General features: G+C 40.7%; 1 protein-coding gene across 2 annotated transcripts in view; it reads right to left on the reverse strand.

The window, feature by feature from the left end:
- Window positions 1-18372, reverse strand: part of BLTP3B (bridge-like lipid transfer protein family member 3B) — a 67519-nt gene that overhangs the window by 28890 nt on the left and 20257 nt on the right. For both annotated transcript variants that reach the window (XM_070755910.1, XM_070755911.1), the window contains 6 exons: window positions 14915-15085; window positions 13014-13194; window positions 10105-10188; window positions 5067-5249; window positions 4499-4614; window positions 1968-2109 (listed from right to left, as the gene is read on the reverse strand). In XM_070755910.1, the coding sequence (XP_070612011.1) occupies window positions 1968-2109; window positions 4499-4614; window positions 5067-5249; window positions 10105-10188; window positions 13014-13194; window positions 14915-15085 (877 nt within the window). The remainder of the gene's footprint in view (window positions 1-1967; window positions 2110-4498; window positions 4615-5066; window positions 5250-10104; window positions 10189-13013; window positions 13195-14914; window positions 15086-18372) is intronic.

The raw sequence follows: 18372 nt of genomic DNA on the forward strand, positions 1-18372 counted from the left end.
CCGCTCTCCCAGCTCTGTTTGGGGAAAGAATCTTTTCCCCCTTCCCAGCTTCGTTTGGGGAAAGAGACTTACCCCGCCCTCCCAGCTCCATTTGGGGAAAGAATCTTTTTCCCCTTCCCAGCTCCGTTTGGGGAAAGAGACTTACCCCGCCCTCCCAGCTCCATTTGGGGAAAGAATCTTTTCCCCCTTCCCAGCTTCGTTTGGGAAAGAGACTTACCCCGCTCTCCCAGCTCTGTTTGGGGAAAGAAACCTTTTCCCCTTCCCAGCTTCGTTTGGGGAAAGAGACTTACCCCGCCCTCCCAGCTCCATTTGGGGAAAGAATCTTTTTCCCCTTCCCAGCTCCGTTTGGGGAAAGAGACTTACCCCGCCCTCCCAGCTCCATTTGGGGAAAGAATCTTTTCCCCCTTCCCAGCTTCGTTTGGGAAAGAGACTTACCCCGCTCTCCCAGCTCTGTTTGGGGAAAGAAACCTTTTCCCCTTCCCAGCTCCGTTTGGGGAAAGAGACTTACCCCGCCCTCCCAGCTCCATTTGGGGAAAGAAACTTTTCCCCCTTCCCAGCTTCGTTTGGGAAAGAGACTTACCCCGCCCTCCCAGCTCCATTTGGGGAAAGAAACTTTTCCCCCTTCCCAGCTTCGTTTGGGAAAGAGACTTACCCCGCTCTCCCAGCTCTGTTTGGGGAAAGAAACCTTTTCCCCTTCCCAGCTCCGTTTGGGGAAAGAGACTTACCCCGCCCTCCCAGCTCCATTTGGGGAAAGAAACTTTTCCCCCTTCCCAGCTTCGTTTGGGAAAGAGACTTACCCCGCCCTCCCAGCTCCATTTGGGGAAAGAAACTTTTCCCCCTTCCCAGCTTCGTTTGGGGAAAGAGACTTACCCCGCCCTCCCAGCTCCATTTGGGGAAAGAATCTTTTCCCCCTTCCCAGCTCCGTTTGGGGAAAGAGACTTACCCCGCCCTCCCAGCTCCATTTGGGGAAAGAAACTCTTCCCCCTTCCCAGCTTCGTTTGGGAAAGAGACTTACCCCGCCCTCCCAGCTCCATTTGGGGAAAGAATCTTTTCCCCCTTCCCAGCTTCGTTTGGGAAAGAGACTTACCCTGCTCTCCCAGCTCTGTTTGGGGAAAGAAACCTTTTCCCCTTCCCAGCTCCGTTTGGGGAAAGAGACTTACCCCGCCCTCCCATTTCCGTTTGGGGAAAGAGGCTTTTTCCACCGCTGTTTTGGGATGCGAGGCCAAACCAGGGTAGTGGTGGTTGCATGTGCATGCATGGTGGGGCCATGCGTACATGTGCAGGAGGTGGGACATGTGAGGGGGCATTGCATTGTGTGAGGACACTTGTGCACGCGCAACAGGGAATTTGCACACACTTTCGGCACCCAAGGGAAAAAGATTTGCCATTACTGGGATAGAACCTGTATATTATAATGTCATTGGAAAAAAAATATTGGCACATTCTATGTAAGTAGCAATTCTAATTCTAAAATGCTTGGATTAGGCATAGCAAAGCATAAAAATTCAATTAATCTAATACAGTACTACATATTTTTTAAAAAAATATTTTTGTTTTGCAAAGTTATTCCCACCCCCACCCCCCAAATGTATCTGCCCTAAATATAGGAGAAACTACATTTTATTGGTTGGAGTGGGAGGTGGGAGTATCCATTATTCCCAAATGTCTGTTAATTTAAAAGTAATTAACAAATACATTACAGTAATACCTGCATATTTTACATACCAAAGTAGTTATTTAAAATAACACAATCTATGTTATGTTGTATTTCTGCAAAAAATATGACAAAATTCAGACTACTATGGATTCAACGGGATTGCCATTATTTGAAGGAGATTTCCAAATAGGAACATGGTTCACTGTCTCTGCAGACCGTTAAATATGAATCCATTAAACTGAGGATCCACTCTTCTTTCAAAACAGTTACAATATTTTAACAAAGGGGAAAAGATAAGAAAACAATTTACTAGGAAAGTCTTTGCCATCTGGATAGTAGTATTCAGTGAATTCAATATGAATGGCTGGCATTTCTTGTGGGAGATACAGAGATTTTTTATTGCAAGAAATAAGAGTTTTAGGAGAACGGCGACACTGGTCCGCTGTAGAGACCTGAAAATAAGAAAATCAGCATTTAGGTTTTGGGAAGTACAAGTGTGATCAACTTCTCACTATCACTTTTTACAGTTATTAGGGAAGATATTTTCATTTTAATAACACCTCCTTCCAGGTAAGGGTTCCCCGTTGCCAGCACTCCCGCTGCGCTCCAGGAGACTGGTGCAGGCGCCAGCGTGATATTCGGCTTCTGCGAATGAAGCCAAATCTCATGCGAGGAAGCTCTCGCACAGGAGATTTTGCTGATTTTTGGTGATTTGTTTGCTTCTGCATTTGTGTGGAAGCAAAAAATGCCAAAAATTGGCAAAAATGAGATGTGCACGTGGACACCTGTTACATGAAGCTGTGCGCACAGCTCCATTTTCGCTATCACTCTATAGAGTGGCCCATACCGGTTAGAACTCATTACTGCCCCCTCCAAAAAAAACCCTCCCAAAAAATATGTCATTTTTGTGGCCATTTATGACACTTGGTGCATGGTACTGAATTCGTACACAGCATACCAGGAAATGTCATTTTTAATATGCTGTAATATTTCAAATATTTCTTATTTTTAAACAGTTGTATAACTACGTTTTGTTCCAATGATGTTAAAACGAGAGTTTAAACATTTTGTTATTATGCTAGAAAATATATCTTAAAATTGATGTTAATAATTTGTATGTGTACTATATTTACTATAAGTTAGCATGTGTTAAAATTACTGTTGTCATACATTTTATATATTTAATCAAATCAAATAAGAAAAATAAATTAAATTGTCTGAAATAAATATGAATATTCTAGAAACCATTTAAAGCATTAGCTAGAAAGAAAAAAAATATTTATATTAACATCTGAAATGTTAATACTATATTTACAAATATTATATAATCATTAAGCATGAATCAGTTTAAGAAATGACTAAGTTGCAGTCCTGTTTACCTAGAACAACGTTTTAAAGGTTTTTTTCCCTCTGAAATCAGACACAGAAATTTCATCTCAGAAAGTTAAATCCTATAGCAGATATATCCTCTGGAAGCAGATCATTATATCCCAAGATGGGTGGTTTAATAATCTTTATATATAGTGCAACAGAAAAATTAACCTGTTGCCTCTTCAAACAAGATAATCCAAAATATACTTCTTTTGTGCATAAACTTTGATACTTTTCATCATACAAAAAAAACCTATGGTAAAAAATTGTTTTTTTATTATCACCAGATATGGAGTGGTATGTATATTCATCAAAGTTCTAAAGGTGGCTTAAAACAGTGATGGCGAACCTTTTTTCCCTAGGGTGGCAAAACTGCACGAGTGCCCATACACATAATGTAATACTCCTTCCACACATCCTTCCCACAGCATATGCATATGCGATCCACTGTGCATACATGCATGACCCAAACAGTACCCAAACAGTGCTGAGGTGGAATCTCCAGAGATCTGGGAAGGCACGTGCCAGAAAGTGAGGAGAAAGCATGAGCTTGTCTGACCCGAAAATCAGCTGGTTGGCTTGGCTGTAGGCATTTGCACATGCGCAGTGGAGCTGAACTGGTCAACGGCTCGTATGTCTATAGAGAGGGCTCAGTGTGCCACTTGTGGCACACAAGCCAAAGGTTCACCATCATAGGTTAAGAATATAAATAATAATAAGATAGTCAATCATAATATTTTTTTTTTAAAAAAAATCTCTCTTGACCTCAGAAATCATCAAAGGAGATGCTGAGCATTGTATGAAGCCTGGAGAAGACTTTCGCTACACTCTCATCAGGGAATATATGCATCTGTCATTTAGAGATGGTTACCTAGCTGTTGCATTTCCATTTAAACCCACTATTTTGTTATTTGAGTGTGCCTTGCCTTCTGCCTGCCTCCCAATAGGATGCTGGATCAGCCAGTCAGGATGCAGACATGCATCTCCATACAATATATAGTTGAGATTTGGATGGTGTGTACATCGGTTTACCTGCAATCATTTGCAAACTATACTTACCATCAACCCTTTCCCAATATAGGTATGCATCAATGCGTATGAACATGAGTGGGCAAGTCTAAATCAAACTTAAGAAATGGGCAACTCTACAGTTAAACTGCAAAGGGCGAAAAAACTAAAAAAACTAGGTTATGATTGGTTATATTAGGTTATAAATTGGAAAGGCAAAAGTGATGGCAGATGACAGAATGTCCATAGAATGTCTGATCAAATATTTTTTGTGCCAATTATAAGACTAAGAACCAACAGAAATAGTTTCACATAAGAAAATATCCCTTTATCACTTTAATTAGTTTGGCAAAATCTGTGTCACTTCAACTGAAAGTCAACACTTGTATTAAGAACCTCATAACTTGGGACATAAAAGAAGAGCAATATTAATTTGTTATAGCAATCATTATTAAAATGTACCTGATAAAAATTGACATCTGCAAGTCTAACTACCACTGGGCTAGACATCAATTTTTCCTTTGGCTGCTGTGATGACACAAAAGTCTTAGAAATTCCTTTTGGCATTTGATCCTTGCCTACAAGAAACAAAAAGCTTAAAAGCACATACAATGTCATCTACCTTCTAAAATCTCCTCTATTCATGTTGCAGGGTAATGTAAAAATAATAACAATAAACTAAATTTTTAATAAGAGAAAGCAATGAAAGAAACGGTATAAAGTGACTCATTAATTGTACAGTTCATATAGGATTGGTAACCTAATACATTAATAAATATTTATAAGCATCAATATCCCAAATTAATTTTATATTTACAATAAACTACAATATATTATGAATAAATATTACCAAAATATAAGGAAAGACAGCCAAATTTATTCAAAGCAAATGTATTTTTGTTTGTAATCAAATCAAATCCCCGAGTCTACAGAGAGGGGCGGCATACAAATCTAATAAATAATAATAAAAATAATAATAGGACCTATAGCCACAAACAGATTGTAAAAGTAAATGAAAAATCTTAAATACCTATCTGGGTATGCTGTGGAGACTCCTGGAATGGGGATTTAACTGGAGAACCTAATTTGTGATCCTTCACAGCCTGCTTAAGCAATTCAACATTTCCTTTGAACTCTTGCAGCAGTTCTTCTGCCCATTCACTTCTGGTTTTTGTAGCATCACTGTAATGCATCCAATGGCTGCAGCTTTCATCTACAATTGCACATATTTAGTAAAAATGAAAAGGACTTTAAGTACCTACTTAAATCCATTTATAATATTTTATTCATAATTATTTGATGTATTTTAAAATATTTGAAACTATTTAAATTAGTTGTTTAGATTCCAGTTTGTAATAGCTTAATATCAACATTACGGCCGTAAAGATGTAATGAATTTAAGAAAAGCCTTACTGTATCATTTCAAAGATCCATCTAATCCAGTATTTGTCAGCCTTTGTCACTTAGCTATCATTGCTGGGATTGTGGCTGTTGAGTGAAGCAGTCATGTGACATCTCACTTAATGATCGCTTTGCTCAACGGCAACCGAGATTCTGGTCCCAACTGTGGTCATAAATCAAGTACAGTGGAACCTCAAGATACGAACTTAATTGGTTCCAGGGAAAGGTTCGTAACACGAAAGGTTCGTAAGACGAAACATTGTTTCCCATAGGAAACAATGTAAAGTCAATTAATCCGTGCAACAAAAAAAAAACAACCGCAAAAAAACGCTGCCGCCCGGCTGTCACCTTTAAAAACAGCCGGGCGGCTTCCCTCTCTCTCTCTCTCCTTCCTCCCTCCTCCTCCTCTTCCTCCTCCTCCCGTATTCCACCTCCCTCCCAGCCCGCTAGGCAGGCCAGTGGTCCCCGTCACGGCGGCCCGATTGAGGGGCCGGCGGTCTCCGCCAGGGAGAGCTTCCTGGCTTTCGTTCTTGTTGGATTCGCGCGTTTTCATGCCCAGGAAGCTCTCCGAAGTGAGGAGAACCGCCGCTGTCGCCGCTCGGCCGCGCCTCCTCGCCCGCCGCCCGCCCGCCTGCCCAGGATGCAGACCTGCTGCCTCGCCCTGCGCCTGCTGCCGGCCCGATCCTGCGTCTATTGCTTCTGGGCTGGTTCCATTCTGTTCCCTACCGGCCCGATTGAGGGGCCGGCGGGAGGAAAGCGAATGCCTCTCTCTTTGGGGTTTTCGCTGGGGGGGGAGGAAGTTAGGAAGGTCCTACCTCTCCCCCCAGCGAAAACCCCAAAGATTGTTTGCTGCCATACGATTTAGCAGCAAAGTGACGTGGATGGATGGAAAGCTGAAACAGCCCGGTTTCAGCTTTCCATCCCTTCACGTCACTTCGCCGCTAAATCGTGTGGCAGCAAACAATCTTTGGGGTTTTCGCTGGGGGGGGGGGAGGAAGTTAGGAAGGTCCTACTTCTCCCCCCAGCGAAAACCCCAAAGATTGTTTGCTGCCATACGATTTAGCAGCAAAGTGACGTGGATGGATGGAAAGCTGAAACAGCCCGGTTTCAGCTTTCCATCCCTTCACGTCACTTCGCCGCTAAATCGTGTGGCAGCAAACAATCTTTGGGGTTTTCGCTGGGGGGGGGAGGAAGTTAGGAAGGTCCTACTTCTCCCCCCAGCGAAAACCCCAAAGATTGTTTGCTGCCATACGATTTAGCAGCAAAGTGACGTGGATGGATGGAAAGCTTAAACAGCCCGGTTTCAGCTTTCCATCCCTTCACGTCACTTCGCCGCTAAATCGTGTGGCAGCAAACAATCTTTGGGGTTTTCGCTGGGGGGGGGGAGGAAGTTAGGAAGGTCCTACTTCTCCCCCCAGCGAAAACCCCAAAGATTGTTTGCTGCCATACGATTTAGCAGCAAAGTGACGTGGATGGATGGAAAGCTTAAACAGCCCGGTTTCAGCTTTCCATCCCTTCACGTCACTTCGCCGCTAAATCGTGTGGCAGCAAACAATCTTTGGGGTTTTCGCTGGGGGGGGGAGGAAGTTAGGAAGGTCCTACTTCTCCCCCCAGCGAAAACCCCAAAGATTGTTTGCTGCCATACGATTTAGCAGCAAAGTGACGTGGATGGATGGAAAGCTTAAACAGCCCGGTTTCAGCTTTCCATCCCTTCACGTCACTTCGCCGCTAAATCGTGTGGCAGCAAACAATCTTTGGGGTTTTCGCTGGGGGGGGGGAGGAAGTTAGGAAGGTCCTACTTCTCCCCCCAGCGAAAACCCCAAAGATTGTTTGCTGCCATACGATTTAGCAGCAAAGTGACGTGGATGGATGGAAAGCTTAAACAGCCCGGTTTCAGCTTTCCATCCCTTCACGTCACTTCGCCGCTAAATCGTGTGGCAGCAAACAATCTTTGGGGTTTTCGCTGGGGGGGGGAGGAAGTTAGGAAGGTCCTACTTCTCCCCCCAGCGAAAACCCCAAAGATTGTTTGCTGCCATACGATTTAGCAGCAAAGTGACGTGGATGGATGGAAAGCTTAAACAGCCCGGTTTCAGCTTTCCATCCCTTCACGTCACTTCGCCGCTAAATCGTGTGGCAGCAAACAATCTTTGGGGTTTTCGCTGGGGGGGGAGGAAGTTAGGAAGGTCCTACTTCTCCCCCCAGCGAAAACCCCAAAGATTGTTTGCTGCCATACGATTTAGCAGCAAAGTGACGTGGATGGATGGAAAGCTTAAACAGCCCGGTTTCAGCTTTCCATCCCTTCACGTCACTTCGCCGCTAAATCGTGTGGCAGCAAACAATCTTTGGGGTTTTCGCTGGGGGGGGGAGGAAGTTAGGAAGGTCCTACTTCTCCCCCCAGCGAAAACCCCAAAGATTGTTTGCTGCCATACGATTTAGCAGCAAAGTGACGTGGATGGATGGAAAGCTGAAACAGCCCGGTTTCAGCTTTCCATCCCTTCACGTCACTTCGCCGCTAAATCGTGTGGCAGCAAACAATCTTTGGGGTTTTCGCTGGGGGGGGAGGAAGTTAGGAAGGTCCTACTTCTCCCCCCAGCGAAAACCCCAAAGATTGTTTGCTGCCATACGATTTAGCGGCGAAGTGACGTGGATGGATGGAAAGCTGAAACAGGCGAAAGGCGAGGAAGCCTATTGTTGCAGCTGCCACAGCGGAGACATTTGGGGTTTTGGCTGGGGAGGGAGGGGAAGGCAGGAGGTCCGGCCCTTCATTTGCCCTCCCAGCAAAAGGCAAAGCCGCGCAGCTCCGCATCGCCGAAGGAGGCTTAACCCCACCACTCTGTCCCACCCCTCGGCCGTATCCGGCATAACTTCCTCCTGCCTATCCCCGCTCTTCTGCCGGCCACGGCCGAGGGGTGGGACAGAGGGGTGGGGTTAAGCCTCCTTCGGCGATGCGGAGCTGTGCGGCTTTGTCTTTTGCTGGGAGGGCAAATGAAGGGCCGGACCTCCTGCCTTCCCCTCCCCCCCCCCAGCCAAAACCCCAAATGTCTCCGCTGTGGCAGCTGCTACAATAGGCTTCCTCGCCTTTCGCCCGTGCCTGGCGGGAGCTGAAGAGTGCTTTGCCCAGTGCAAAGTTGACAGCAAGCAGCTCCGCAGTCCCGAAAGGAGGCTTAACCCCACCCCTCTGTCCCACCCCTCGCCCGTGGCCGGCAGAAGAGCGGGGATAGGCAGGAGGAAGTTATGCCGGATACGGGCGAGGGGTGGGACAGAGGGGCGGGGTTAAGCCTCCTTTGGGGACTGCGGAGCTGCTTGCTGTCAACTTTGCACTGGGCAAAGCACTCTTCACCTCCCGCCAGGCACGGGCGAGGGCGTGGAAGCTTATTGTAGCTCGCCCATGGCCGGCAGAAGATCGCTCTTGCCCGGCTTCCCCGCGAGGCATCAGGTCAGCATTCTGGGCGGGCGGGCGGCGGACGAGGAGGGGGAAAGCCTCCTGCAGCAGCTGCCACAGCCGCCGGCTTCCCCGCCGCCCGCCCCACAGAATGCTGACCTGATGCCTCGCGCGGAAGCCGGGGAAGAGCGATCTTCTGCCGGCCATGGGCGAGCGGCAGGGAGTCGGGGCTGCTGGCAAGCGCCCCAGCCTGGCTGTGACCTTTTAAAACAGCCGGGGGGCTTCCCAGGAGCCTCCGGAAGCCAAACGCCAAACCCGAACTTCCGCGTTCGGCGTTGGGAGGCTCCTGAGAAGCCGCCCGGCTGTTTTAAAAGGTGACCGCCGGGCTGGGGGGCTTCCCAGCACCCCCCCGAACCCCGAACCTGGAAGTTCGGCAAAAGTTCGGGATTCGGGAGGTTGCTGGGAAGCCCCCCAGCCCGGCGGTCACCTTTTAAAACAGCCCGGGGGCTTCCCAGGAGCCTCCCAATGCCGAACCCGGAAGTTCGGGTTTGGCGTTCGTAACTTGAAAAAAGTTCGTAAGAAGAGGCAAATTTTTTCTGAACCCCGGGTTCGTATCACGAATTGTTCGTAAGACGAGGGGTTCGTATCTTGAGGTACCACTGTACTACCTATGCATATTGTATAAAGAAATACTTTTTTAATGACTTCCTTGCTGGATAACTTTGTCCCTATCCTTATATCCCTATTGGATAACTTTAAACTCTAGTGTTTAGAGAGGAAAAATCCTCTGTAGAATTTTCTCCGTTCTATATATAATGTTATACACCACCGTAATGACCACAATTATCACTACTCCATCATAATTGCCCTTGTTTAACAAGAAAGGCCCAAACATCAAAGCTTTTCTTCACAGGAATTATTTTCAAATCTACTGATTTTTATTATTCTTTTTAAATCCTTTCCAGCTTGGATACCTTGGAGTTGCTGCTGGGGATGATGGGTATATTGACTGAAGACATCTGGATGCCAACAGATTGGGAAAGACTGTTTTTAAGAGCTGCTAAGAATAACTGAAATTCTCAGAACATTATAAATAATTATTTCCAAACATTTAAGTATCTTTTTGAATTGGGATAACATACAATATAACCTATCATGCAGAGTTTCATATCTGAAGCATTCTCAACTCACTTTGGTCAATAACATATTATATGTAAGATTTACTGTGGAAAAATTAAGTGGTGATCAAGAGTTTTGCAACCAAAAAACAGAATTCAACTTTTACCTGCTTTGTGAAATGGATAGTAGTCTATAGTTAACTGACTAAAGGACAGCTGCATAGCACCTCCTGAAATACGCCTGTTTGCATCTGTAAAATAATACAATTTCATAATATTATATGTTATGGTTCATATTTATTTCACCTGGAAGGAAAGTATTGTGGTTTATTTGAAGCAACATGCTTCTCTTCTTGGTGGCTCTCAAATCTGCTGCACTGTATTTAGGAAAATAATAGCAAAACAAGATTATGTAAATTTCTATTGTAGCCTTTTATTTTGTTTAACTATTCCAGAATTGTGAAAAATCCTTATATTTAAGAAAATTTGAGTTCCACAACTCTCAGAGCAAATCTGAACGTATAACACAAGGTATAACACACAATCCATTAAGAACAGCCTGAGTATCATTAATAGGGAAATACCCAATTTCTACAGTACTAGCCCCATTAGCCTATATCCACAAAGCATTGTGAGGGGAAATGTATTGTTGTTGAAGTTGTCTTACTGTTATCTAAGAACTGTACTTCTTAGAACTATAATTATTAATTTATGAAAAATACAAAAAACAGCATTTTCAGAATTGCCAGCAACAGGATCAATGGTTCCCTTGAATATGCATCTCTTCCTTTCAATTTTTGCAATAGTAAACTACTTAGCTATAATTGTTAAGTGACACAACCTACTTCAGAAGCATTTATGAAATATCTGCATCGTTTCTTTTTCATCTTTAAATTGAATCCTGCAGTTATTTGTACTATATAGAATTCTAAAAGTAAACTAGCTACAAATATACATTTAGAAATATATATGGTATATAAACACGTAATATAAATAATGGCACATTATTTATTGCTAAATTGGGCAAATAGTTTAAACTCCATAACTAGTTAACATTTTCAATCCCTTTTATATCTTATTACATACATTATTATAGAAAAATAGCAGAGTAATTAGGCGAAGAGTATCCAAAAGTTTCAGTTGATAGAAAATGCAGCGATGGGGACAATTATGTGAATAGCATGTTATGATTTCTATTCTAGGTGCTACCTTTGACCTTTAAAGATCTTTATGGCATGGAATGGACTATCTGAGGAAATGCTTCTTACCAATTATATCAGCCAAACCCGTTAGATCTGCTACAAAAGGTATGCTGCAGGTATCAGACAGGAACCTACAAGCAATGAGCACAAGCATCCCTCAGGGCTGTGTGCTCTCTCCATTGCTCTTTTCTCTCTATACCAATGATTGAATCTCAAGGGAGCCTTCTGTTAAAGTTATGAAGTTTGCAGATGATTCAACGGTCACTGGCCTCATTTGAGATGGTGATAAGGCTGCATATAGATGGGAGGTTGAACAAATGGCCCCATGAGCCAGATGAATACACTTATTCATCTGGAGCTTAATACAACTGTAAAGATGAGAGTGATTTTTAAACAAAGACATGTTTAAATAGCTCCATGACTATTTTTATCTTCTCTTTGCCTAGGCTTGGTTCTTTGTTTTTATAATATTTAGTTTTAAAGTGATTTTTATTTTGGAAGTTTCATATGCGGTTTTATCCATTCGTTGTACTCTAGTTCGGTAGTTCGGAGTTGTCTTCAGAAAGACGACAGAAATCTAAGTTTGATTAATAAACAAATAAGATGCTACTATGCAGCAATTGCTATTTAAGAACTAAAGCATAGAGCTAAAAATGTACAAGCAAAATAAACTGAAAATATATAGCAATTTATATACTACAAGCTAGGCTCCAGAAGTATGTGAATAGAGAACTACCAGAAGTACAGGCAGAGGAACTAGAGATCAAATTGCCAACATACGCTGGATCATGGCGAAAGCTAGGGAGTTTCAGAAAAACATCTATTTCTGTTTTATTGACTATGATAAAGTCTTTGATTGTTTGGATCACAACAAATTGTAGCAAGTTCTTAAAGAGATGGCAGTACCAGACCATCTTATTTGTTTCTCGAGAAACTATATGCGGGTCAAGAAGCAACAGTGAGAACTGGACACTTGTATTGGTTCAAAATTGGGAAAGAAGTCCGTCAAGGTTGTATACTATTGCCCTGCCTAGTTAACTTATATGCAGAGCACATCATGAGAAAGGCAGGGCTAGATAAATCAAAAATTAGAATTAAGATTGCTGGGAGAAATATCAACAACCTCATATATGCAGATGATACCATTCTAATGGCAGAAAGTGAAGAGGAACTACAGAGCCTCTTGATGCAGGTGAAGAAGGAGAGTGCAAAAGTTGGCTTGAAACTGAACATTAAGAAAACTAAGATCATGATATCCATCCCTCTCAATTCCTGGCAAATAGATGGAAAGAAATGGAAGTAATGACAAATTTTATTTTCCTGGATTCCAAGATTACCACAGATTGAGATTGCAACCAAGAAATTAAAAAACGCTTGCTCATGGCGAGGAAAGCTATGGCAAATCTAGACAGCATATTAAAAAGCAGATACATCACCCTAGCGATAAAAGTGCATATATTCAAGACTTTGGTTTTCCCAGTTGCAATGTATGGCTGTGAAAGTTGGACCATAAGAAAGGTTGAGCGCCAAAGAATTGAGGCCTTTAAACTATGGTGTTGGACTGCAAGGTGATCAAACCAGTCAGTCCTAGGGGAGATTAACTCTCAGTGCTCTTCAGAAGTCCAGATCCTGAAGATGAAACTTACTTTGGCCACCAAATGAGAAGACAGGAGTCACTGGAGGATAGCCTAATGCTGGGAAAGATTGAGGGCAAAAGAAGTAGGGGACGGATGGAGTTACTGAAGGAAGGCCTGGAGGAGGGTTGTCCATGGGGTCACTATAGCTTGGTCACGACTTTACAACAACGACATATAGTAATTTAACAGAGTCATACAATTTTGGTCAATTATAAAGATAATAAATAAAACTCTTACCCTTTTCCTTGGTGTAAATATCATCACAGATATGAAGATCCAAATGAGAAATTGCTAGATGGTAAGATGTTTCCTTAACATCAAATTCACTGAATAGTCTTACAATTGCATCATTTTGATCAGAAGCTGCTGAAGATTGTTGGGTTTTCATCTCTTGAGAATTGTATGCTGACACGGAACTCTGAAACAATTTAAGCACAACATAGACTTCACTGAAACACCATAATGTTAAAACATGCTTTTATATTAAATAATACTTTCAAATAATATATAAATTATACTTTAATCTTCAAAGTTATTTGGCAAATTATTACTACTAAATTGAACAACAAGAATGACACTGCTGAAATGTAGTAGTTTAAATTCAAGACCTTGTGAAACAGATGTTTTTTCAAAGTAGTATTCAAAATGTAGAATTTATTTAATTTGATTTGATTTAATTAAATTTATTAAATTTGGGCACCTGACTCCAGTCAACACTAGACAGCTCAAAATACAACTACAATAAAATACAATATGAATAATGAATACAAAATAAATTAAGAACAATATGAGTAATAACAAGATGGCAGTGTGGCCAATAAGTCTTTGCCATCGAGTGTAATTAAGTTATGAAGAGATTCAAAGCAGAAAATAATACTAAAATATGCAAAACTGATTTAATTCTAACTTTGTCCACTATGATATACTAGTTATTAAACTGTCTATTCTAATAATAAACTTTCATAACAATTGTTTCTTCTGCCTTAGAGGAATATTACACAGCAAACTAAAAAAAATATTTTAACTCTTGTTACGTTATTTCTTAAATAATTCAAATTGATGCTACCAATTTTTGGGGGGACAAAACTAATGTTTGAAACCCCATAGAAGCACATACTATTGATACAAATTGTATCAATATTGTATTGTAGTTGTATTTTGAGCTGTTTAGTGTTGACTGGAGTCAGGTGCCCACATTTAATAAATTTAATTAAATCAAATAAAATTAAACAAATTTGTATTGATACAAATTTGTATCAATAATATTTTTTTTAAAAAAAATAATCTTTATTGGATATATACATTTAAAAATACAAAAATACAACAAAGAAAAGAAAGAAAAGAACAGAAGAATAAAAGAACAAAAGAAAACTAGACATACATATAGACAAATCACATTTAAGAGAAACATGAGATTCAGAAAATAAACATCAGTTAAGATAACTCATAAATAACTTTTCATATTGTATATTATCACCATTTTGAGTTTAAAACTCAGATTTTAAGATGTATTTGAATTTATTCCTGATGATTTTAGTGTTGTAGAAATAAGCATATCTATTCAACTTTGAGAACAAATATGTCAAACTATCCAGTTGACTTTCCTTGGTATGCGACCTAGTATTAAGGTTTCCAAAATGAATGTATTCATCTCTGTCTTGAAGTTCCATGGTTAGTTTGGTCATTTCTGAGCATTCCAGGACTTTCATTATGAAATAAAGCGCAAATGGGATTGTTTCTTTTTTCCAGGGTTGGACGTAAAGAATTTTTGCCACAGTTGATATACGGAGAATTAAGTATTTATCATCCTTTTTGAAGTCCTGTCTAATAATTCCAAGAAGGAATAATTCTGGTTTTAAGTGGATAGTTTGAGAGATAATTTGTTCTAAGCATTTCCTAATTTTTTGCCAATATTTTTTTGCACTACCATGTCCACCAAGTATGATAATAGGTTCCTGGTTCCTTTTTACATTTCTAGCATAGTGGGGACATGCTAGGAAACATTTTAGAAAGTCTGGCGGGTGGCAAGTGTTACTATAAAACATTTTGTATTAATTTTCTTTATAAGACATTGCTAAGGTTAGTTTATCAATATATGTATCAATAATATTAAGACATAAAATATCTGATCGGCTTACCTGCATAGGTTCAGAAGCAAGGCTTTTTCTCTGTTCAGCTGATTTCTCTATTGCTTCACTAAGAGATTTAGCATATTGTACCATAGCTTTCAATTGAGAATCGGTCAAAACCCACAATAAATCATCCAGTATTAAAATTAGTTTGGAGGCCACCACATAGCAATCTTTTAACTGTCAAAGGAAAAAAGGTCCATTTTAAATATTGTTTTTTAATATATTTTATTAAAAGGTTTCCTTCTTAATATAAAATACAAATGAAAACATATATAAATATCTCCCCAGTTAAATACTGATAGGCAGAAGAACAAAATCTAAGGAACTGATTTGGATAAAAACTCAATAGCACTTTTTCGTGCTGCTGCTAATAAAAATAAGATCACTAACATGATTGCTAATGTCTGATGACGGATATGGCACCAGAAGGACAGCAAAGTTAAAATTCAAAGCTCTCTATAAGAAATCTATTATTGTATTAGAAAGCCTACAACATGTCACATGTCCACAACATATGATAAAAAGTATCCTCCTTATAGTTGCATTTCCAACAAATGTTTGAAACTTCCTTATACATTTTTGTTTATCTGGCATCAAATATAACCACCACATCACTTACACAAACTCTTGTAAGATTATAATCCAATGTGAATATCAGCCTTTTAATCCAAATGTTCCCCATTGTGCTAACATTATAACCAAAATTTCTATATCACTGATTATCTCAAGATATGTGTACATTGCGTACATATTGATGTATGGATAGAGTTCAGAACTTTTTTGGACAGGCATTTAAACTAAGTAAAGGGGACAGAGATGTAACCGATGTGGATGATCCCCGGACAACGAGGATAAATCAGTTTGTTGAAATTTATGAAAAGGGAACTGTAAATGAAATAGATGCAGTTGTTGAGGATAAGGGACAAACAAATAATGATAATAATGTTCTTCGGGTAATGTGCACAAATGCTCAAAGCTTGAGCAACAGGCTCTGTGAGTTAATGACCATAATATCAAGAGATAATTTGGATTTGGTTACCATAACTGAGACATGGTTTAAGGATTCTAATGAATGGGAAATATCCATACCAGGATATACATTGTATAGGAAGGATAGAGTAGAGAGAAGGGGAGGTGGATTAGCCATTTCTGTTAAGGAAAGTCTAAACGCAACACTAATTCAAAATACATGTAAAGAGCTGGAGACTCTCTGGGTTTGCATGCAAACTAAAAAGGGTTCTGTCATTAGATTTGGGGTGTTCTATAGGCCTCTAGGAAAATCTGAGGATTATGACAACAAGATGGTGGATGAAATTACCCAAATGGCAGTAAAGGGAGATATTGTGATTATGGGTGATTTCATCATGCCTGATGTTAACTGGAATATCCCTAGTGCAAAATTAAGAATATAGTAGAGGCCCTTAGAGGAGCAGCTCTGACACAGCTGGTTAAGACACCAACTAGAGGGGAGAATATTCTAGATTTAGTTTTTACAAATGGGAACTGGGTTTCAGAGGTTAAGGTGGGAGAAAACTTACCGTAGGTTGCAGTGATCACCTATGTTTGTGGTTTGATGTAAAAACTGATTGTGAGCAATCCTACACTACAACCAAAGTATTGGATTTCAGAAAAACAAATTTCAATAAAATGAGAAATATTTAAATAATGAATTAAAGGGCAGGGATAAAATGGCAGGAGCGAGCACCCAGTAAACTGTATTAAAAAGGCCATCTTAAAAGCCACTGGACTGTATGTAAGGCAAATAACTAAAGGTAAAAGGAAGAAAACGGTTTAGTAATGATGTAAGGGCTATAGTCAATGAAAAAAAGTCTGCCTATAGGAGGTATAAAGAGTCTGGAAATATAGCTGACAGAGAGGTGTATAAAATGAGACAGAAGGAGGCGAAACAGATAATATATGCTGCTAAAGCTTCAAAAGAGGAAGAAATTGCCAAATCTGTGAAGAAGGGTGACAAAACCTTTTTCAGATATATTAGTGATGGAAAGAAGAAAAACTGCAGCATCACAAAGCTTAGTTCTGGAGATAATATGTACATTGATGGGAATAAGTAGGTTGCTGACCATTTGAATAGCTACTTCTGTTCAGTTTTCTCAGAAGGCAGCTTACAATATAATACTATGGCATATGCAATATATAGCATTGCTTCCAGCTGTAGGGATTCAGCTCCAGTGATCTCAGCAGCTTATGTCTTAGAAGAACTTGAACGATTAAAGACAAATAAGGCAATGGGTCCAGCTGGCATCCACCCCAGAGTTCTTAAAGAAATCAGATATGTGATTGCTACTTCCCTGACTCATTTGTTTAACTAAACCCTTTTAACAGATGTTCATGATGATTTGAGAATGGCCAGTGTTGTGCCTATCCACAAGAAGGGCAGTAGAGAAGACACTATAACTAGAGCCCAGTTAGCTTGACATCAGCTATAATTAAAATGATGGAGACTCTACTCAAAAAGAGGATAAATCAGCACCTAAAACCCAATAACCTATTGGATCCAAACCAGCATGGCTTTACTGAGGGCAAATCATGTCAGACTAATCTCATTGATTTCTTGGACTATGTCACAAAAGTGTTGGATGAAGGTGGTGCCGTGGATGCTGCCTACCTGGACTTTAGCAAAGCCTTTGATACGGTTCCACATAAAGAGCTGATAGATAAGTTAGCGAAGATTGGACTTAATCCCTGGATAGTTCAGTGGATTTGCAGTTTGGCTGAAGCGTATATATCAGAGGGTTGTTGTTAATGGTGAGTATTCTGAGCAGAGACAGGTTACAAGCGGTGTGCTACAAGGGTCTGTTCTGGGTCCTATTCTATTTAATATCTTTGTGAGTGACATAGGGGAAGGTTTAGTAGGGAAGGTTTGTCTATTAGCCGATGACTCTAAAGTGTGCAATAGGGTTGATATTCCTGGAGGTGTCTGTAATATGGAAAATGGTTTAGCTTTTCTAGATGTGGTCAAAGCAATGAAAACTGCAGTTTAATGTTTCCAAATATAAAATAATGCACTGGGGCAAAAGGAATCCTCAATTTGAGTATTGTATTTGCAGTTCTGTGCTAGCAAAAACTGCAGAAGAGAAGGATTTAGGGGTAGTGATTTCTAACAGTCTCAAATTGGGTGAACAGTGCAGTCAGGCGGTAGGGAAAGCAAGTAGAATGCTTGGCTGCATAGCTAGAGGTATAACAAGCAGGAAGAGGGAGATTGTGAACCCGCTGTATAGAGCACTGGTGAGACCATATTTGGAATACTGTGTTCAGTTCTGGAGACCTCACCTACAAAAAGATACTGATAAAATTGAACGGGTCCAATGATGGGATACAAAAATGGTGGAAGGTCTTAAGCATAAAACTTATCAGGAAAGACTTAATGAACTCAATCTGTATAGTCTGGAGGACAGAAAGGAAAGGGGGGACATGATCGAAACATTTAAATATGTTAAAGGGTT

Source organism: Erythrolamprus reginae, chromosome 6, assembly GCF_031021105.1.
Source record: "Erythrolamprus reginae isolate rEryReg1 chromosome 6, rEryReg1.hap1, whole genome shotgun sequence".
Lineage (NCBI taxonomy): Eukaryota > Metazoa > Chordata > Lepidosauria > Squamata > Dipsadidae > Erythrolamprus > Erythrolamprus reginae.